Source organism: Scyliorhinus canicula, chromosome 10, assembly GCF_902713615.1.
Source record: "Scyliorhinus canicula chromosome 10, sScyCan1.1, whole genome shotgun sequence".
In the NCBI taxonomy this organism is placed as follows: domain Eukaryota; kingdom Metazoa; phylum Chordata; class Chondrichthyes; order Carcharhiniformes; family Scyliorhinidae; genus Scyliorhinus; species Scyliorhinus canicula.
The window spans coordinates 190,179,284-190,202,460 of NC_052155.1; the positions used below are offsets into that span (position 1 = coordinate 190,179,284).

At 49.4% G+C, this 23,177-nt stretch overlaps 1 protein-coding gene across 1 annotated transcript in view; it reads right to left on the reverse strand.

Annotated features, from left to right (window-relative positions):
- LOC119972168 (BMP-binding endothelial regulator protein-like) overlaps positions 1–2,864 on the reverse strand; it is a 113,385-nt gene extending 110,521 nt beyond the window's left edge. The window contains exon 1 of the mRNA XM_038808496.1: positions 2,617–2,864. Within this exon, the coding sequence (XP_038664424.1) occupies positions 2,617–2,799 (183 nt within the window). The 5' untranslated portion in view covers positions 2,800–2,864. The remainder of the gene's footprint in view (positions 1–2,616) is intronic.
- Between the last annotated feature and the right edge of the window lie 20,313 nt (positions 2,865–23,177).

Here is a 23,177-nt window from a genome sequence, read left to right on the forward strand (position 1 = left end):
GCCATTTGGAATCTAAGAATGTACCAACAACTTTCCAAAGATGAACCAACAAGGTCATTTCTGGACTGAGGAATTCTGCGGTGTACGTGGACGATCTGATGGTTTTCAGTCAACTGTGGAAGGAGCATTTAGAACATTTGAAGGAATTGTTTGATTGTCCACGGGAGGCTGAGCTTGGTGATAAATTTGGCGAAAAGTGAGTTTGCGAAAGCCCAGGTCACATTCTTCGGCCATAGGATTGGATCTGGGCAGATGGTCCCATCGGAATATGAAAAAGAAAGCTATTGAGGAGTTCCCAATGTCAACAACGGGAAGAGATGTTCGGAGATTTCTGGCATTAGTGGTTTTTACAGAAAATTTGTGCCAAATTTCAGCAGTGTGGTTGCCCCACAGACGGAACTTTTAATAAAGAACCGGAAATTTCAGTGGACGTCAGACTGTCAGGAGGCATTTGACAATCTGAAAACTATATTAACCACTGTACCGGTTTTAGCAACACCGAATTATGCCAAGCAGTGGCCATTGATGTGAGTGATGTGGGTGTTTGGTGCTGCACTGTTCCAGGAAAATGCTGGAAGTTTACACCATCTCTTGGTTACTTTTCATAAAAACTAAATACTCATCAAAAGAAATATTCGACCATTGAGAAGGAGGTGATGAGTTTGGTTTTGGCATTGCAATATTTTGGCATTTACGTTGCTGGCAATTCATCAGAAACAATTGGGTATACAGACCACAATCCATTGAAGTTTTTGGAGAGGTTTAAAGATAGAAATACAAAACCGTTTAGGTGGAGTTTATTGCTAAAATCATTTACCTTGAAAATTATACATGTGGCAGGAAAAGGAACCATGATTGTCGATGCTTTTTCATGACTTGAGATGTAAGAGGGCAGCACGGTGGCACAGAGGGTTAGCACTGCTACCTCACGGCGCCGAGGTCCCAGGTTCAATCCTGGCCCTGGGTCACTGTCCGTGTGGAGTTTGCACATTCTCTATGTGTTTGCGTGGGTTTCGCCCCCACAACCCAAAAATGTGCAGGGTAGGTGGATTGAATGATAGAATCCCTGCAGTGCAGAAGGAGGCCATTCGGCCCATTAAGTCTGCACTGACTTAAAAAGAGCACCCTATCTAGGCCCATGCCCCTGCCGTAGCCCCATAACCCACCAAACATTTTGGGCATTAAGGGGCGATTTTGCATGGCCAATCCACCTAATCTGCATTTCATTAGCCATGCGAAATTGCCCCTTAATTGGAAAAAAATAATTGGGTACTCTAAAAAAAAATTTTTAATGACTTGAGATGTAAGAAGAATGGAAAATTCACAGTTGGAAACGAAAGACTGAAATGGACTATCTGATGCTTAAATTTGCATATAGAAATATATATCATAGATTAGTAGTAATGCTTAGTATGAGCAGTATTTAAAGTTGAAAAGACTTTGAAGAATGAAGCCACCTTTTCATATTGCTGGTTATTATTTTAAGGGGGAGTTGTGATGAATGTAGAAATTGTCATAATTCATATTTATGGCAGTAATGTTTTTAAAACCCCTGGTTAGTGGTACAGGCAAAGTGTCTGCTAAAGCTGTAATTAAGAAGTCATAAAAGGTGAGGCAATCATTCATTCCAACCACTTACTTGGTTACAGATAAAGGGCCAGTGGACCATTGTTTATATTTTTGATGGTACCCTGGAGTGGAGATAATTTATGAGTGATTGTATTTAGTCCCAGTTAAGTAGGTCATGGAACATAGTGGGATACAGATAATCTAATTAATGGGAGGGACCAGGTCTGTCTGTAGTTTTGCATCCTATTATAGGGTTTTAAGTTCAATAGCAGTTTTGCAAAATGCTGTTAGGTTGAGCAGAAATGTGTTGGATCTGCTCTTGAAAGGAACTCTCTCCAAAAGTCTCCACACAGCAAGTAACCCATTTTGTTAACTTTATTTTATAAGTGGCATTTGAACTGTTTGGGTTGCTTAATTGGAATTAGTGGCAGGTGCAGACAATAAGTTCAGGTTTTTCCTTTTATTTAAGAACTGTTTTACTTGTAAAGTTATTTCTTTGATGTTAATGTGGTTAATACTGTGTTTAAATTAAAATTTGTTTCAACATAAAAGATACCCATTGGTCAGAGTTATCACTCCTGGGGTGAAATATCCTTTCCTCACAGTTTTGCAAATAGAAACATTGTTTGGGGTTCTCATCTGGTATTTTAACAAATGTTGGGATCTGGTCTGGGATCCTAACAAATGTTGGGGTCTGGTCCAGTATCCTAACAAAGGCTTGAACATATTCCTTTTGTTTGCAGAGAATGGATGCCTACATATGTCGCTTCTAGCAAACATAAATCAGCCACGCTAAGCTGGACTGATTGTCTGAATTTGTCCTGTCGATTGGCTGATTGAATCAAACATCAAGTTCCTTCACTTGTTGGTAACAAGCAGAGAACAGACTGTGGCTATCCAGCCCATGCTCGCAAAAACCCCCAAATAAAACCTTGACCGTTTCATGTGACTCCGCGATTGGGCTGCACTTGCTGAACAATGCTGAGTGCGCCAATAATTCATGCATTTTTCAAACAACCAATTTAAAACAATGAGTTTAACTCGTACCGTGGTTCGTTTGTACGTCCCCGTAGCAACGCCTCGGCCAATCAGAGCCCACTTGCCAACCAGCCTTTTTCTCCTGTGGTATAAATTGCAATTCTTTGAAATTTGCCATTCTTGTGTTTGCCCTGATAAGTGTGCGATGAAAAGGCTTCGCTTTTGTAGATAAAAGAGGTCCAGTCTGTTCATTCTGTCCTGATACCGTTTGTTAATTTTGAGGTGGGAAGGTTGGTTTTCCGGGAATGATTGTCCGGGGGTTCCTGACAGCACACTCACTGTATTTCATGCATATATTTTGAATAGAATGTAAGAATCAAATTACAAAAAAATAATAAAATATCTGCGCATAGCAACCAGGGCCCAGTGCCATGGTGACAGCTTCACACTCAGGCCAATTTATCAGAAAATACACCATAAAATTCTCAACTCATTAAAGAAGAAAAGAGTTCCTTCAGATCCACTTTGTGAACAAGCTCACACTCTGTACGTCTGTAAATAAACCATGTCAGGAAATGTAACTTTCAAAGATTGTTGTCAATGCTGCTGAAAATATTTCCAAATTAAAATAAAAGGGGCTGAACAAGCTGCTGGTGAAGACAATCCTTCCATTAAACTGGCACTGTGTCTGCCTGCTCCTGGAAACAGCAATCCTACTGCAGGGTTACTGGCTGCTCAGTCACTCCGTATACAGAGCAGGGTTACTGGCTGCTCAGTCACTCCGTATACAGAGCAGGGTTACTGGCTGCTCAGTCACTCCGTATACAGAGCAGGGTTACTGGCTGCTCAGTCACTCCGTATACAGAGCAGGGTTACTGGCTGCTCAGTCACTCCGTATACAGAGCAGGTTACTGGCTGCTCAGATCACTCCGTCTACAGAGCAGGGTTACTGGCTGCTCAGTCACTCCGTATACCGAGCAGGGTTACTGGCTGCTCAGTCACTCCGTATACCGAGCAGGGTTACTGGCTGCTCAGTCACTCCGTATACAGAGCACGGTTACTGGCTGCTCAGTCACTCCGTATACAGAACAGGGTTACTGGCTGCTCAGTCACTCTGTATACCGAGCAGGGTTACTGGCTGCTCAGTCACTCTGTATACAGAGCAGGGTTACTGGCTGCTCAGTCACTCCGTATACCGAGCAGGGTTACTGGCTGCTCAGTCACTCCGTATACAGAGCAGGGTTACTGGCTGCTCAGTCACTCCGTATACCGAGCAGGGTTACTGGCTGCTCAGTCACTCCGTATACCGAGCAGGGTTACTGGCTGCTCAGTCACTCCGTATACCGAGCAGGGTTACTGGCTGCTCAGTCACTCCGTATACAGAGCAGGGTTACTGGCTGCTCAGTCACTCCGTATACCGAGCAGGGTTACTGGCTGCTCAGTCACTCCGTATACCGAGCAGAGTTACTGGCTGCTCAGTCACTCTGTATACAGAGCAGGGTTACTGGCTGCTCAGTCACTCCGTATACAGAGCAGGGATACTGGCTGCTCCGTCACTCCGTATACAGAGCAGGGTTACTGGCTGCTCAGTCACTCCGTATACAGAGCAGGGATACTGGCTGCTCCGTCACTCCGTATACAGAGCAGGGATACTGGCTGCTCCGTCACTCCGTATACAGAGCAGGGTTACTGGCTGCTCAGTCACTCCGTATACAGAGCAGGGTTTACTGGCTGCTCAGTCAACTCCGTATACAGAGCAGGGTTACTGGACTGCCTCAGTCATCCGTTATACAGAGCAGGGTTTACTGGCTGCTCAGTCCACTCCGTATACAGAGGCAGGGTTACTGGCTGCTCAGTCACTCCCGTATACAGAGCAGGGTTACTGGCTGATCAGTTCCCTCCGTATACAGAGCAGGGGTTACTGCTGCTCAGTCACTCCGTATACAGAGCAGGGTTACTGGCTGCTCAGTCCACTCCGTATACAGAGCAGGGTTTACTGGCTCGCTCAGTCACTCCGTATACAGAGCAGGGTTACTGGCTGCTCAGTCACTCCGTATACAGAGCAGGGTTACTGGCTGCTCAGTCACTCCGTATACAGAGCAGGATTACTGGCTGCTCAGTCACTCCGTATACAGAGCAGGGTTACTGGCTGCTCAGTCACTCCGTATACAGAGCAGGGTTACTGGCTGCTCAGTCACTCCGTGCTGCAGCTTTGCATCCACAATAGCATTTCTGTCTGACCCTTTATCCCGTTTCTTTCAGTCACGTTTCAAACATATTCTTAAACAGTCTCTGTTTCAATCACTTACTCCAGTCTCACACCCTCTGTGTACAACATGTTCCTCCTGCCCTCCATCCTAAATCTCTTCTATTTAATCTTAAATCTGCTTCTCCTCAGTGCAGACCAGCGTTCACTGGAAACAGTCTGAATGGTCAGTGCGACAGGAGGAAAGAGCGATTAGAAAGATAATAGGAGAAGTACAATGTTCCGATGCAGATTCACACACAAACATCCATTCACACAAACACGCATTCACACACACACAAACACGCATTCACACACAAACACCCATTCACACACACACACAAACACGCATTCACACACAAACACCCATTCACACACACACAAACACGCATTCACACACACATGCATTCACACACACAAACACGCATTCACACACAAACACCCATTCACACACACACAAACACGCATTCATTCACACACACACAAACATGCATTCGCGCACACAAACACGCATTCACACACAAACACCCATTCACACACACACAAACACGCATTCACACACAAACACCCATTCACACACACACAAACACGCATTCATTCACACACACACAAACATGCATTCGCGCACACAAACACGCATTCACACACAAACACCCATTCACACACACACAAACACGCATTCACACACAAACACCCATTCACACACATACAAACATTATTTCACATAAGCACATGCATTTGCAAACACCAACAAGCATTCACAGGCAAACACACATACAAACACACATGAACACACATTTCCAAACACAAAAACATCCACACACAAACAAACACACATTCACAGACACACACAAACACACATTCACACACACAAATATGCATTCAGACACAAACAAGCATTCAGACACACCAACATTCTCTCACACACACATGAACACACGCACACACAAACACGCCAGAATTTGCCATATAAAGTTCGGGTCATGCATGACTGAGAAGCATATAATATTGCGGGAGAGGATGTTGGGCATGTGTTTGCAACATTATCCTGCCCTCACGTGATACTGTGGCCAACAGGCACATGTGTGACTGCACAAATTGAAAGTGCTGACAATCAAGAAGCTAATTTAAATTGAATTAACAGCAATTGACCAGGATTTTGAGCGGCCGTCTGAGCGTGTGGGCTGATTGGTCAAGCGGCTTTTGCTGCAACCTCGACCCAGGGAGGGAGGACAGGTCAGGGTTCAAATAAAATTAACAACTGTGTCTGGGCTCTGGGTGCTGTGGGCTCTGGGTGCTGTGGGGTATGGGTGCTGTGGGGTCTGGGTGCTGTGGGGTCTGGGTGCTGTGGGCTGGGTGCTGTGGGGTCTGGGTGCCGTGGGGTCTGGGTGCTGGGTGCTGTGGGGTCTGGGTGCTGTGGGCTCTGGGTGCTGTGGGGTCTGGGTGCTGTGGGCTCTGGGTGCTGTGGGCTCTGGGTGCTGTGGGCTCTGGGTGCTGTGGGCTCTGGGTGCTGGGTGCTGTGGGGTCTGGGTGCTGTGGGCTGGGTGCTGTGGGCTGGGTGCTGTGGGCTCTGGGTGCTGTGGGGTCTGGGTGCTGTGGGCTCTGGGTGCTGTGGGCTCTGGGTGCTGTGGGGTCTGGGTGCTGTGGGGTCTGGGTGCTGTGGGCTCTGGGTGCTGTGGGCTCTGGGTGCTGTGGGCTCTGGGTGCTGTGGGCTCTGGGTGCTGTGGGGTCTGGGTGCTGTGGGCTCTGGATGCTCTGGGCTCTGGGTGCTGTGGGCTCTGGGTGCTGTGGGCTCTGGGTGCTGTGGGGTCTGGGTGCTGTGGGGTCTGGGTGCTGTGGGCTCTGGGTGCTGTGGGCTCTGGGTGCTGTGGGCTCTGGGTGCTGTGGGCTCTGGGTGCTGTGGGCTCTGGGTGCTGTGGGCTCTGGGTGCTGTGGGGTCTGGGTGCTGTGGGCTCTGGGTGCTCTGGGCTCTGGGTGCTGTGGGCTCTGGGTGCTGTGGGCTCTGGGTGCTGTGGGCTCTGGGTACTGTGGGGTCTGGGTGCTGTGGGGTCTGGGTGCTCTGGGCTCTGGGTGCTCTGGGCTCTGGGTGCTCTGGGATCTGGGTGCTCTGGGCTCTGGGTGCTGTGGGCTCTGGGTGCTGTGGGGTCTGGGTGCTGTGGGCTCTGGGTGCTGTGGGGTCTGGGTGCTCTGGGATCTGGGTTCTGTGTGTGATTGTGTTATGCTGCCTACACATTGGTGACATTTTCTTTCCACTGACCCAGGTCCGGAATCCCTGTGACATGTCCGGATCTCTGGGACAGATCCGGACTCCCTCAGACAGATTCGGAATCCCTGAGACAGATCCGGAATCTCTGAGACAGATCTGGACTCCCTCAGACAGATTCGGAATCCCTGAGACAGATCCGGAATCTCTGAGACAGATCCGGACTCCCTCAGACAGATCCGGAATCTCTGAGAGATATCTGGACTCCCTCAGACAGATCCGGAATCTCTGAGACAGATCCGGAATCTCTGAGAGATATCCGGACTCCCTCAGACAGATCCGGAATCTCTGAGACAGATCCGAACTCCCTCAGACAGATCCGGAATCTCTGAGACAGATCCGGACTCCCTCAGGCAGATCCGGAATCTCTGAGACAGATCCGGACTCCCTCAGACAGATCCGGAATCTCAGAGACAGATCCGGAATCTCTGAGACAGATCCGGAATCTCTGAGACAGATCCGGACTCCCTCAGGCAGATCCGGAATCTCAGAGACAGATCCGGAATCTCTGAGACAGATCCGGACTCCCTCAGACAGATCCGGAATCTCTGAGAGATATCCGGACTCCCTCAGACAGATCCGGACTCCCTCAGACAGATCCGGAATCTCAGAGACAGATCCGGACTCCCTCAGACAGATCCGGAATCTCAGAGATATACGGACTCCCTCAGGCAGCTTCTGCAGCAGCTGTGCTCTGTGGGAGCAGAATGGAACAGCCAGCTCACACCCTGCCTTTTCTCATTCCGTACCCTCTACCCGCCCTCTGCCCGCCCTCTCCCTGCCCTCTCCCCGCCCTCTGCCCGCCCTCTCCCTGCCCTCTACCCGCCCTCTTCCCACCCTCTCCCCGCCCTCTCCCCGCCCTCTCCCCGCCCTCTCCCCGCCCTCTCCCCGCCCTCTCCCCGCCCTCTCCCCGCCCTCTCCCTGCCCTCTCCCCGCCCTCTCCCCGCCCTCTCCCCGCCCTCTCCCCGCCCTCTCCCTGCCCTCTCCCCGCCCTCTCCCCGCCCTCTGCCCGCCCTCTCCCTGCCCTCTGCCCGCCCTCTCCCCGCCCTTAATGGCTGTTTTCAGTCTTTCAATTCCTGTGATGGCACAAACCCTCTGCCTTATTGTAGCTGATCCATCAGCACACACAGCCCTTCCACATGGAGAATCCATTGTTATTAGCAGGATTACGGAGGCAGGATTTGAGGCCGCAGTGTTTTCCACGAGGGCCCAATGTTGGTAAATCACATTCAGTGGTTGCTGTGTCACGGGACCCATTACAGGTTTATTAAATCTTCATTTTCTTCCTGCATTTTACCTTTGGGGAGGATTTCCTGTTTTCTTCATGTAGCAGAATCATAAATCTGTTTATCAGGAACAGATTCAGGATTCAGTTAGCTAGACTCCCACCCCCTCCACACCCCTCTCTCTCAGTGTTTGGAGTAACAGAACAAGAATCCCAGCCATGCAATTGGCTATTTCTAATTATCTGATCATATTAAGTTTCACTGGAAAAGGTAGCAAAAACCATAAACTTACTGGATAATATTTCCCCCTATTGCCAATGACCCTCCCGATTTGACGAGTCCCCGGGGACGAGACTGAACCACACAGACGAGGACTGAAAGAGGCTGGCTTGTCTCCAGCGCTGGACAAAGAGAAGCTCAGCAAAGATTTAAGGATGAATTAATCTGGCGGGGATTTGGAATTGGCAGTTTTGTCCCAGCACTTTGCAGGGGTCCAAATCCACAGCTCTTTACTTTAAACACTGCCCAGGGGCTGGCCAATACGGACAAGCCCAGGTTGAATTTTTTAGTTAGTCTTTTGAAAAGCTGATTTGACTGCAGAGTCGATACACTCAGTCAGGACACTCGGATTATCACTCTCAACAATAAATCTTTTCCATCACTTTGATTAAATGTTTTGGCTGAGAATACTGATAGTTTGTACAGCATCTGTTAACGGCCTCGCGTCCGAATCATTGCTCAGAACAGTAAGAGCCAGAATACTCAACACAAAATAGCCACAGTGAATCCCAACATTTTCTCATTCTTTGCTTAGTTACAAAGAAGAGGAAAACTGATAGAAACTAAAATAAGGTGTATATCACTCCCTTCACAGCCACGACCACCGGACGTCACAAACACTTTCCAGCCAACGGAGGATTTTAAATGTAATGCTGTAAAAAAAGCGCGATAACCTGCTGTCAGCAAACTGCCAACAGGAGGGAGGTGAGAAAGAGCAGGTCTGCTGGTGTTTTTGTTGGGGAATGGATGTTGGCTGGGGAACTCGCAGCCTCAAACACTGTCTGTGGAATCTTTACACCCACGGATCAGGCTCCAGTTCTAATGCATCATTTGAAAGGCAGGGAGCGGAGTTTCCCATTGCCGTCCAGATTAGAACCATAGACTAGCTGCACCACAGAAGGGAGCCATTCGGCCCACCTTGTCCGTGCCAGCCCAAGGACATCCAGGTGTCCTTTCTAAACCCATCTTCCTGTACATGGCCCATTACCCAGTGCCTACAACACTTAAGCTGCAGATCCAGCTACTTTTAAAAGAGTTTAGGGTCTCTGCCTCCAACACCAACTCGGGCAGTGAATTCCACACTCACACTACCCTCTGGGTAAAAACGTTCTTCCTCATGTCCCCTCTACACCTTCTGCCACTTATCTTGAATCTATGACGTCTGCTTTTTGAACTCTCTGCCAGGGGAAATGGGTTGGTCCTGTCCACTCTATCTCTACCCCTCACAATTTTATACACTCCATCATGTCAGCCCTCAGCCATCTCCCTTCCCGAGAAAACAACCCCAACCTCTCCAATCTCTCCTCGTAGCTACACTTTTCCAGCCCTGGCAACATTCTAGTAAACCTCCTCTGCTCTCTCTCCAGAGCAATAACCTCCTTCCTGTAATGTGGCGACCAGAACTGCCCACAATACTCCAATTGTGGCCTCACCATTAACGGACCTTTGGCTTGTCCGTCAAATTAATCTGTCCCACCTGCCACGATTTCTGTGGCGGATGGGAACGGACCCTCTGACAGTGTGGCACTCCCTCAGTACTGACCCTCTGACAGTGTGGCACTCCCTCAGTACTGACCCTCTGACAGTGCAGCACTCCCTCAGTACTGACCCTCTGACAGTGCGGCACTCCCTCAGTACTGACCCTCTGACAGTGCAGCACTCCCTCAGTACTGACCCTCTGACAGTGCGGCACTCCCTCAGTACTGACCCTCTGACAGTGCAGCACTCCCTCAGTACTGACCCTCTGACAGTGCGGCACTCCCTCAGTACTGACCCTCTGACAGTGCAGCACTCCCGCAGTACTGACCCTCTGACAGTGCGGCAATCCCTCAGTACTGACCCTCTGACAGTACAGCACTCCCTCAGTACTGACCCTCTGACAGTGCGGCAATCCCTCAGTACTGACCCTCTGACAGTGCGGCACTCCCTCAGTACTGACCCTCTGACAGTGTGGCACTCCCTCAGTACTGACCCTCTGACAGTGGGGCACTCCCTCAGTACTGACCCTCTGACAGTGCAGCACTCCCTCAGTACTGACCCTCTGACAGTGCAGCACTCCCTCAGTACTGACCCTCTGACAGTGCGGCACTCCCTCATTACTGACCCTCTGACAGTGCGGCACTCCCTCAGTACTGACCCTCTGACAGTGCAGCACTCCCTCAGTACTGACCCTCTGACAGTGCGGGACTCCCTCAGTACTGACGCTCTGACAGTGCAGCACTCCCTCAGTACTGACCCTCTGACAGTGCAGCACTCCCTCAGTACTGACCCTCTGACAGTGCGGCACTCCCTCAGTACTGACCCTCTGACAGTGCGGCACTCCCTCATTACTGACCCTCTGACAGTGCGGCACTCCCTCAGTACTGACCCTCTGACAGTGCAGCACTCCCTCAGTACTGACCCTCTGACAGTGCGGGACTCCCTCAGTACTGACGCTCTGACAGTGCGGCACTCCCTCAGTACTGACCCTCTGACAGTGCGGCACTCCCTCAGTACTGACCCTCTGACAGTGCGGCACTCCCTCAGTACTGACCCTCTGACAGTGCAGCACTCCCTCAGTACTGACCCTCTGACAGAGCAGCACTCCCTCAGTACTGACCCTCTGACAGTGCAGCACTCCCTCAGTACTGACCCTCTGACAGTGCAGCACTCCCTCAGTACTGACCCTCTGACAGTGCAGCACTCCCTCAGTACTGACCCTCTGACAGTGCGGCACTCCCTCAGTACTGACCCTCTGACAGTGCAGCACTCCCTCAGTACTGACCCTCTGACAGTGCGGGACTCCCTCAGTACTGACGCTCTGACAGTGCAGCACTCCCTCAGTACTGACCCTCTGACAGTGCGGCACTCCCTCAGTACTGACCCTCTGACAGTGCGGCACTCCCTCAGTACTGACCCTCTGACAGTGCAGCACTCCCTCAGTACTGACCCTCTGACAGAGCAGCACTCCCTCAGTACTGACCCTCTGACAGTGCAGCACTCCCTCAGTACTGACCCTCTGACAGTGCAGCACTCCCTCAGTACTGACCCTCTGACAGTGCAGCACTCCCTCAGTACTGACCCTCTGACAGTGCGGCACTCCCTCAGTACTGACCCTCTGACAGTGCGGCACTCCCTCAGTACTGACCCTCTGACAGTGCGGCACTCCCTCAGTACTGACCCTCTGACAGTGCAGCACTCCCTCAGTACTGACCCTCTGACAGTGCAGCACTCCCTCAGTACTGACCCTCTGACAGTGCGGCACTCCCTCAGTACTGACCCTCTGACAGTGCGGCACTCCCTCAGTACTGACCCTCTGACAGTGCAGCACTCCCTCAGTACTGACCCTCTGACACTGCAGCACTCCCTCAGTACTGACCCTCTGACAGTGCGGCACTCCCTCAGTACTGACCCTCTGACAGTGCAGCGCTCCCTCAGTACTGACCCTCTGACAGTGCAGCACTCCCTCAGTACTGACCCTCTGACAGTGCTGCACCCCCTCAGTACTGACCCTCTGACAGTGCAGCACTCCCTCAGTACTGACCCTCTGACAGTGCGGCACTCCCTCAGTACTGACCCTCTGACAGTGCAGCGCTCCCTCAGTACTGACCCTCTGACAGTGCAGCACTCCCTCAGTACTGACCCTCTGACAGTGCGGCACTCCCTCAGTACTGACCCTCTGACAGTGCAGCACTCCCTCAGTACTGACCCTCTGACAGTGCGGGACTCCCTCAGTACTGACGCTCTGACAGTGCAGCACTCCCTCAGTACTGACCCTCTGACAGTGCGGCACTCCCTCAGTACTGACCCTCTGACAGTGCGGCACTCCCTCAGTACTGACCCTCTGACAGTGCAGCACTCCCTCAGTACTGACCCTCTGACAGAGCAGCACTCCCTCAGTACTGACCCTCTGACAGTGCAGCACTCCCTCAGTACTGACCCTCTGACAGTGCAGCACTCCCTCAGTACTGACCCTCTGACAGTGCAGCACTCCCTCAGTACTGACCCTCTGACAGTGCGGCACTCCCTCAGTACTGACCCTCTGACAGTGCGGCACTCCCTCAGTACTGACCCTCTGACAGTGCGGCACTCCCTCAGTACTGACCCTCTGACAGTGCAGCACTCCCTCAGTACTGACCCTCTGACAGTGCAGCACTCCCTCAGTACTGACCCTCTGACAGTGCGGCACTCCCTCAGTACTGACCCTCTGACAGTGCGGCACTCCCTCAGTACTGACCCTCTGACAGTGCAGCACTCCCTCAGTACTGACCCTCTGACACTGCAGCACTCCCTCAGTACTGACCCTCTGACAGTGCGGCACTCCCTCAGTACTGACCCTCTGACAGTGCAGCGCTCCCTCAGTACTGACCCTCTGACAGTGCAGCACTCCCTCAGTACTGACCCTCTGACAGTGCTGCACCCCCTCAGTACTGACCCTCTGACAGTGCAGCACTCCCTCAGTACTGACCCTCTGACAGTGCGGCACTCCCTCAGTACTGACCCTCTGACAGTGCAGCGCTCCCTCAGTACTGACCCTCTGACAGTGCAGCACTCCCTCAGTACTGACCCTCTGACAGTGCGGCACTCCCTCAGTACTGACCCTCTGACAGTGCAGCACTCCCTCAGCACTGACCCTCTGACAGTGCGGCACTCCCTCAGTACTGACCCTCTGACAGTGCGGCACTCCCTCAGTACTGACCCTCTGACAGTGCGGCACTCCCTCAGTACTGACCCTCTGACAGTGCGGCACTCCCTCAGTACTGACCCTCTGACAGTGTGGCACTCCCTCAGTACTGACCCTCTGACAGTGCGGCACTCCCTCAGTACTGACCCTCTGACAGTGCGGCACTCCCTCAGTACTGACCCTCTGACAGTGCGGCACTCCCTCAGTACTGACCCTCTGACAGTGTGGCACTCCCTCACTACTGACCCTCTGACAGTGCGACACTAACTCAAAAGGGTATTTTAATATTGAAATGTTCACACGGAATCAATGATGGTGTCTGATTGAATGTTGTCTTTTCTGTCTCTGTGAAATGTAGCTGAGCTGAATCAGTGTGAATGTGTGTGGCTGACGGGACAGGAGCAGGGAAGTCGCCGTAATGTTGCCCCGACACCCAGCCAAGTTCATGGTCATTGTGTGTGAGATATCACCGCGTCATAGCGACTGACAGCACAGGAAAGGCCCTTCGGCCCATCGAGTCTGCGCTGGTCATGAGCAACCACCTAACGATACTCATCCCACTTCCCAGCACTTGGCCCAGAGCCCTGTCTGCCTTGGCATCGCACGTACACATCTAAATACTTCTTAAATGTTGTGAGGGTCTCTGCCTCCACCATCCTCTCAGGCAGCGAGTTCCAGACTCCCACCACCCTCACCTCACATCCCCTCTCAACCTCCTGCCCCTCACCTTAAATCTATGCCGCCTGGTCACTGATCCCTCCACCAAGGGGAAAGGTTTCTCCCTGTCTACTCTGTACCCCTCAGAATTTTATACACCTCAATCATGTCCCCCCTCAGTCCCCTCTGCTCCAAGGAAAACAGCCCCAGTCTATCCAATCTCTCTTCATAACTAAAACTCTCCGGCCCAGGCACCATCCTGGGTAAATCCCCTCTGCTCCCTTTCCAGTGGCTATCACATCCCTCCTATGATGTGGATTCCAGAACGGCTCACAATACTCTAGCTGTGGCCTAACCAACGTTTTGTACAGTTCCAGCATAACCCCCCCCCCCCCCCCCCCCCCCCCCCCCCCCCGCTCTTAAACTCTGTGCCTCGGCTAATAAATATCTTCTTAACCACTGTATCCACCTACTCTGCTACCTTACCGGACGGGTACTGATCCTCAGTAATAACCCTAACCCAGGGTCCTGCCATTTATCCTGTATTCCCTTTGCCTTGTTTATCCTGCCCAAGTGCATCACCTCACACTTACCCGGATTGAATTCCATTTGTCACTGATCAGCCCGTCGAAATCTCCATGTAATCGAAGGCTATGTTCCTCCTCAATATTTACCATTCCGCAATTTTCGTATCATCTGCAAACTTACTGATAACCCTCCTACATTCATGTCTAAATCTTTTATATAAAACACAACCAGCAAGGGCCCCAACACAGATCCCTGTGGGACCCCACTAGACACAAGCTTCCAGTCAGTAAAACACCCCTCGACCATCACCCTCTGCTTCCTGCCACTCAGCCAATTTTCGATCGCATTTGCCAAATTTCCTTGGATCCCATGTGCTTTTACCTTTGCTAACAGTCTCCCGTGGTGAACCTTATCAAAAGCATTGCTGAAGTCCGAGTGACCACATCAAATTAATTTCCCTCATCTACGCACCTGGTCACCTCTTTGAAAAATTCAATTAAGTTGGTCAGACATGGCCTCCCCTTAACCAAACCCACGCTGACTGTTCCTGATTAATCGCGGCCTCTCCAAATGCAGATTAATTCTGTCTCTCAGAATGGCTTCCAATAGTTTCCCCACCACTTGAGGTTAGACTGACTGTCCTGTAGTTTCCTGGTTTATCCCTTCCTCCCTTCTTGAATAATGGAACCACATTGACTATCCTCCAGTCCTCCGGCACCTCTCCTGTGGCCAGAGAGGAATTGGAAATTATTGCCGGCGGCCCTGTTATTTCCTCCCCATGCCTTAGCCAATAGCCTGGGATACATTTCATCTGGTCCTGGAGACTTGCCTACCTTTAACCCTCCCACTCAGAATCTCCTCTCTGTCTGTGTTAATCTCTTTAATTTTATTACAATCCTTCTCCCTGATTTCTATACCGTCCCTCTCACGAGTGAACACTGACATAAAATATTCATTTAGAACTCTACCTCCCGTACCAGCCTCCCCGAACAGGCGCCGGAATGTGGCGACTAGGGGCTTTTCACAGTAACTTCATTGAAGCCTACTCGTGACAATAAGTGATTATTATTGTTATTACCTACATCCTCCAGCTCCACGCACAAATTACCCTGTGCTCCTTAATAGTCCCGAATATTTCCCTAGCTATCCTTTTACCCAAAATGTACTTTCAAAACAACATAAGCTTTTCCTTTATTTTTCTTGCCCGTATCATTTCATGTCCACTTTTTGCTCTCCTAATTTCTTTTTTAAGTTCCCTCTTGCACATTCTATACACCTCCAGGGCTCCTGCTGTTCTGAGCCCTCGATATGTGCCATAAGCCTCCCTTTTCCTCCGGATGCAATTCTGTATATCCCTCAATATCCAGGGTTCACTCCATTTGGCGGTCCCACCCTTTTTCTTGATTTAGTGGGTGTGAGATATCACAGGGTCACTGAGGGTCAGTGGATATCACAGGGTCACTGAGGGTCACTGAGGGTCACTGAGGGTCACTCAGGGTCAGTGGATATCACAGGGTCACTGAGGGTCACTGAGGGTCACTCAGGGTCACTCAGGGTCAGTGGATATCACAGGGTCACTGAGGGTCACTGAGGGTCAGTGGATATCACTGGGTCACTGAGGGTCACTGAGGGTCAGTGGATACCACAGGGTCACTCAGGGTCACTCAGGGTCAGTGGATACCACAGGGTCACTGAGGGTCAGTGGATATCTCTGGGTGTCTCAGGGTCACTGGATATCACAGGGTCACTTAGGGTTAGTGGATATCACTGGGTCACTCAGGGTCACTCAGGGTCAGTGGATACCACTGGGTCACTGAGGGTCAGTGGATATCACAGGGTCACTCAGGGTCACTCAGGGTCAGTGGATACCACAGGGTCACTGAGGGTCAGTGGATATCACTGGGTCACTCAGGATCACTCAGGGTCAGTGGATACCACTGGGTCACTGAGGGTCAGTGGATATCACAGGGTCACTGAGGGTCACTGAGGGTCAGTGGATATCACAGGGTCACTCAGGGTCACAGAGGGTCAGTGGATATCACAGGGTCACTCAGGATCACTGAGGGTCAGTGGATATTTCTGGTTGTCTCAGGGTCAGTGGATATCTCTGGGTCACTCAGGGTCACTGAGGGTCAGTGGATATCTCTGGGTCACTCAGGGTCACTGAGGGTCAGTGGATATCTCTGGGTCACTCAGGGTCATTGAGGGTCAGTGGATATCTCTGGGTCACTCAGGATCACTGAGGGTCAGTGGATATCTCTGGGTGTCTCAGGGTCAGTGGATATCTCTGGGTCACTCAGGATCACTGAGGGTCAGTGGATATCTCTGGGTGTCTCAGGGTCAGTGGATATCTCTGGGTGTCTCTGTGCTATTCTGGTGGGTGAGGTGAGTTGCCACAGGTGGGACTTCGATGCTGTTGTCAGGATGCTGAATTCTGGTTCCTGAAATGTAAACTGTTTCACTCAGCATCTCAGCTTCTTCAACACAAATAATCTTCCTCAAAGAAAACCTGGAGGAATCTCATCGTTTGTCACAAAGTACCAACTGTACCAGCATTAAGTAACTGAGCCCAGATGTATTTATGCGGAGAGTTTACACTGGGTATTGCATGACTGTGTTAACAAAACTATGCAGCCACTTTCTGCTGTTATTTTCATCATTTCGCTCACAGCTGACAGAAACTCCAATGAAATGCGATGAGGTAATGGGTTCATTTAAACTTACGGAGAAGCACAAGTTTGTGAAAACCTCAGCAATATGATGCAGTGAAAGATCCTCTGTGAATCTGCTCTGTCCTCTGAAGGTGCAATATTAACCTTGGCGAGTGATCTATTCCTTGTTACTCAGCAACCATCTTCAATAATTTGTTCATTTAAACGTGACCTGTAATTTTGTGTATCTCTCCCTCTCATCGAAGCCTTTGATTATTGCAATTAAAAAAGAATTATTATAATAAAAGTGTCACAGAAATATTCAAAACATCAGCCTGAACTTCAAAGGTAAGCGAGCCAACGATGCCAATTATGCTGAATGAGTTTTTGAGAGAGAGAGCTCTCCGTTTGAAATCTGGGGGCTCATCAGTGAGTTGGACAGGCTGTATAATCCAAGCAATTCCACCTCCACACCTAATAATGAACACAATGTCCTCTGTTGTTGTAAGCGCATTAACTTACTGAGAAAGCAATAGTTTCGGATCACTGTGCTCAACATGGAACATCTGACACACAGCTGGGGCTGCAGAGTGATCTAGAAAGTTAGGGGGACATGGTTCTGACAGGCAAGTTCCCAGGGAACCTTTTGACTTAGTCCATTAATACTGTGACACAACATTGCAAATTATGGCAAAATGTAACCGCCTAGATTTTACAATGGCAATTGCTTCAAGACTTGTTGTTTCAATCTTGGATCCTAAACGTGATCATCTTGAGAGCTCAGAATTATTGGTCTCTCCTGTAAGTGTCCCCTGTGATCAGGTGTATACCCAATAACTCGCCTATGTGAGCGTGTCCCTCAGAACAATAGTGAAAGCCCCTAGTCACACACATTCTAATCCTTTCAATTCCTTCATCTAAGGTTGTCTAGTCCTCTGAAAGGTCTCTGATTAACATTTTAGTGAGACATGGCCAATTATAAATCATCTGACCAATGATTTATAAACAGCAAGTGAACACATCTAAACAATAATAATAATCTTTATTGTCACAAGTAGGCTTACATTAACACGGCAATGAAGTTACTGTGAAAAGCCCCTAGTCGCCACATTCCGGCGCCTGTTTGGGTACACTGAGGGAGAATTCCGAATGTCCAATTCACCTAACAGCACATCTTTCGGGACTTGTGGGAGGAAACCGGAGCACCCGGAGGAAACCCACCCAGACACGGGGAGAACGTGCAGACTCCGCACAGTCGCCCAAGCCGGAATCTTTCTTCCGTAAGAAAATGCACGGACCATATTGTAAATGTTAGTCGGCAGATTGGAGTCTTCTGACTAGAAGACTATCTGAAACTGGTCATCCCTGAATTTAATGAGAGAATGTTCTCTCATTGACTTCATTCCCAGCTCTCAGACTGGCTGCACTTTAATTCCTTTGGATTGGATTGGAAGACAAAGGATTTACGTCAGTCACTTTCTCAGTTTCATTTGTCCACTGATTGCCGAGACAGCGGTCATTAAACTCACAAGAGAGTCAGGAAACTCCTAATCACAGAAATGAGGATGGCATAACTGTCTTTTGTGTGACTGTTGACCATTATTTCTAATTAATTCTCAGTTTCTGAATCTAGCTGGATCTTGGGGCTGTGTGTGGATTTAAACCCCTCTGAACTGCACTTAACTTAAAGGAACATTTTATTAAAAATTGCATCAAAATTCCTCCAAGGCCATAAAGTCAAAGAATCCAGGAACATGAGTCACAAAAATCCACTTATTTAAAAAAATTACACCCTCAAAATCTGACACTCAATCTTCCATCACAGGAAGATCAACAGGATTGGCTCATTTCCCGTTTCTCAGAGTTTGTGACCTGAAAGAAACAAGGATGTTTTTCAGGGTCCGAATGCAGAGTTCAGCTCACCAGGATTGGGTGCGGAATTCCTGGAGCTCCCGGCAGCCCAGTCAGTGAAACGAAGGCTGGAATATTGCTGGTCACTCCCAGCAGTGAGACTCCCGATTGGGACTGGGCCCTGCACAACTCACTTTGTGAAAAGGGGGGAACACCGATTGAGAGAGTGGGTGCAATGCAGAGGGGTTTGACACTGAACCCAGAAGATAACAGTAAAATCCAGGACTGGAGAGAAAGTGAATGTTTTTAGATCCCTTGGAAGAAACAGTTTAGGGGCTGGTTTAGCACACTGGGCTAAATCGCTGGCTTTTAAAGCAGAACAGGGCAGTCCAGCAGCACGGTTCAATTCCCGTACCAGCCTCCCCGAACAGGCGCCGGAATGTGGCGACTAGGGGCTTTTCACAGTAACTTCATTGAAGCCTACTCGTGACAATAAGCGATTTTCATTTCATTTCATTTTTAATTTTCATTTCATTCGGCGATATCATCATTATCAGCTATCCCCCGATTCGAGGATGACCTCCACCCAGGGTCCTGTTTTCTGCCGTGGACTTTCACGGGACTGAAGAGGCTGATTCTAGAGCTGTAGATCATTGGCAACAGAGGACAGGATGCCCCCTGAGGTAGTGGGATCCAGAGTTGCAGAATTTGCTTCCTCTGGGAGGGAGGGGGGGGGGGGGGGTCAACTGTATGGAAAATTAGAAAACCAAAGTTAAAGGAGAAGGTGGGAAGACAGGTTAATGATGGGGGAGGGGGGTGTTACATTCTGGTGCTTAGCCATTTGGGTGGAATCACACACAATCGAACGTCTAGTTCCTGACGAGTTAAAATGTTTTATTACAAAATAAATGCGTGGTTCAGATAACTATGAGAAATATATCATAAACTATTAATTATGATAAATTATCTTGCAGCTACTGCAAGTATGACTGTCCACTCACACGACTATCTCCCAACTCCTTGAGGTACAGAGTCACGTGGTAGTTTTACACTGCCATCTGCTGGTTGGAGGTTGTTTACATTACTATTTACACGATTGCTCATGCATATCATCACAGGGGGGGCAGCTCAGGAGAGGTTAGTAAAGTTTCCAGAACATGCAATAGAGCAGAGAGTATAGAAAGCAGCAGAAATCTAACTTCAGGCACAAGAGAAAAGGGGGACAACTCTGAAAAGTGAGGTGGTCAATGCGCGCAGTATACGGAAAAAGGTAAATGAGCTTGTTGCACACATTGAAATTGGCTGGTATGATGTTGTGGGCATCACAGAGATGTGGCTGCAAGGGGATCAGGGCTGGGATCTCAATATACAAGGATATGTGTCCTGTCAAAAGGACAGGCAGATGAGCAAAGGGGGTGTGGTTGCGTTGATAGTAAGGAATGAAGTTAAATCGATAGCAAGGCGCAATATAGTCAGAAGGCGTAGAATCTCTGTGGGTAGAGTTGAGGACTTGCAAAGTAAAGTAGACCCTGATGAGAGTTATGTACAGGCCCCCTAGCAGTAGTCAGGATGTGGGGCAGAAAATAAATCAGGAGATAGAGAAAGCAAGTAAAAAAGGCAATGTTAGAATAATCATGGGGGACTTCAATATGAACGTGGGCTGGGAAAATCAGGTTGGTAGCGGATCCCAAGAAATGGAATTTGTGGAATATCTAAGAGATGTTTTTTTGGAGCAGCTTGTGACAGAACCTACTAGGGAACAGGCAATTCTGGATATACGGAGGTAGACTTGATTAGGGAACTTAAGGTGAAGGAACCCTTAAGGGTAGTGACTGCAGTATGATAGAATTTACCCTGCAATTTGAGAGGGAGAAGCTGGAATCAGATGTAACAGTGTAACAATTGAACAAAGGTAAGTACAAAGACATGAGGGAAGAGCTGGCCAGAGTTTATTGGAAGGGGAGCCGAGCAGGGTAGACAATGGAACAGCAATGGCAGGAATTTTGGGGGTTATTCAGGAGGCACAACAGAAATTTATCCCAAGGAGGAGGAAACATGCTAAGGGGAAGACATCCATTGTTGACGAGGGAAGTCAAGGACAGCATAAATAACAAAAGAAAAAGCGTACAAAATGGCGAGGATTAGTGGGAAGCCAGAGGATTGGGAAGCCTTTAAAAGCGAGCAGAGGACAACTAAAAAAGCAATAAGGTGGGAGCGGGGGAAGATGAAATATGAGTGTAAGCTAGTGAGACAGAGGCAAGAATGGATGTTGACCACTGGAAAAAGAGGCTGCAGAAGTAGTAATAGGGAACAAAGAAATTGCATAGGAACTGAATAGGTACTTGGTATCATTCTTCATGGTGGAAGACACCAGTGGGATGCCAGAGCTCCAGGAGAACCAGGGGGCAGAGGTGAATGCAGTGACCATCACAAAGGAGAAGGTTCTGGGGAAACTGAAAGGTCTGAAGGTGGATAAGTCACCTGGACTGAATGGGCTACACCCCAGGGTCCTAAAAGAGATAGCTGAGGAGATTGTGGAGGCATTAGTGATGATCTTTCAGCAATAACTGGAGGCAGGAAGGATCCCAGAGGACTGGAAAATGGCTAATGTAACACCACTGTTTAAGAAGGGAGGGAGGCAGAAGACAGGAAATTATAGGTCGGTTAACCTGACTTCGGTCCTTGGTAAGATTTTTGAGTTTATCATTCAGGGTGAGATTGCAGAGTACTTGGAAGAACATGGCAAAATAGGACCGAGCCAGCACGGATTTGCCAAGGGTGGGTTATGCCCAACAAATCTGTTAGAATTCTTTGAGAAGGTGACAAGGAAGTTAGACAAAGGAGAACCAGTGGATGTGATCTATTTGGATTTCCAGAAGGCCTTTGAGAAGGGCTCTCACGGAGTTTGGAGAGGACTTCAGAGCTCACGGGAGTCGAGGGCGAAAGAACTATCAACGCTGGAGAGCCTGACCTTGGCCGACCACCCAGGATTGATCAATTCAATGCAAATCTGAAAAATGACCAACTAGGTGACGGGACTGATCGAGTTGACAAATGAGGATGTGCAGCACTCACATTGACTTTTAATCATTCATCTTTGAGGTTTGGGTGTTGTTGGTAAGGAAGTCCCTCCTCACAGATTCAGAAAGAGGAACAGGCCTTCTTGCTGCCTTTTTATTGACAGTGTTACGTCAGGAGTTTCAGAATATTAACCCAGCAACAATGAAGGAATGGCCAGGTGTGCCAAGTCAGGATGGGGTGCGATGTGGAGGGAACTTGGAGGCATGTCCCCATCTGTCTGCTGCCCTTGTCCTTTGAGCTGGTTGGGTGAAGGGGAAGGAGAATTGCTGGGACCAGGACATGGTAGTGATGGAGGGATTGTTCAGTCCAATTGAGTGACCTGCTCAGCCCTGAGTGTTGTTGGAGCTCCAGCATCCCAGGTCAGTGATGAGTGTGCCAACACATTCCTGACAGATGATAAAGGGACTTTGTAAAGACTGTGAACAGTTGAGGGATTGGGAGGCGCGGGTATGTTACACAACATTCTTTTAATCCTGGGGCCTTGCACCAGTTTGAGGGAAGGAAGTCATCTATTCTTGCCAGCTCTAAATGTCCTGTGTAAAAATGTTTTGGACAATCCCAGTCTAGTTACCACTGGGCTGCAGGTCACTGTACAAAACAGGCTTCAATTCAGAACAAGCAACTCAACTGACAGCTTTATATCACCCAATCAGGAAGTGAGCTTCCCAAAAACAAAATTGTGTGGCCTGGTTACAATCTGTGGTGATAAACATTTGTTCCAAATTATCTAAATTCAGAGCTGCCCACCCATATAAATAGGGTGATGTGTCCAGATTAACTTTCAGAGTATGTGCAGCTGAAAAGGACCCTCAAATGGAGTTTTTTTGGCTATGTTATGGCTACCTTGCTAACCTAGGTCCTGGCTGTGCCAAAAGGGCTGGGTTCTCTTTGTGCTCAGATCCAGTAATCAGAGTAATGTTCCTTCCCCCAATACCAGGGCAAGGAAACCCTTACCGGCCCGTGTCAGTCCTCACACAGCCTATTACACAGCCTCTCGTTACCCACCTCCCCAATCCCACTGCCCATTACACAGCCTCTCGTTACCCACCTCCCCAATCCCACTGCCCATTACAGAGCCTCTCATTACCCACCTCCCCAATCCCACTGCCCATTACAGAGCCTCTCATTACCCACCTCCCCAATCCCACTGCCCATTACACACAGCCTCTCATTACCCACCTCCCCA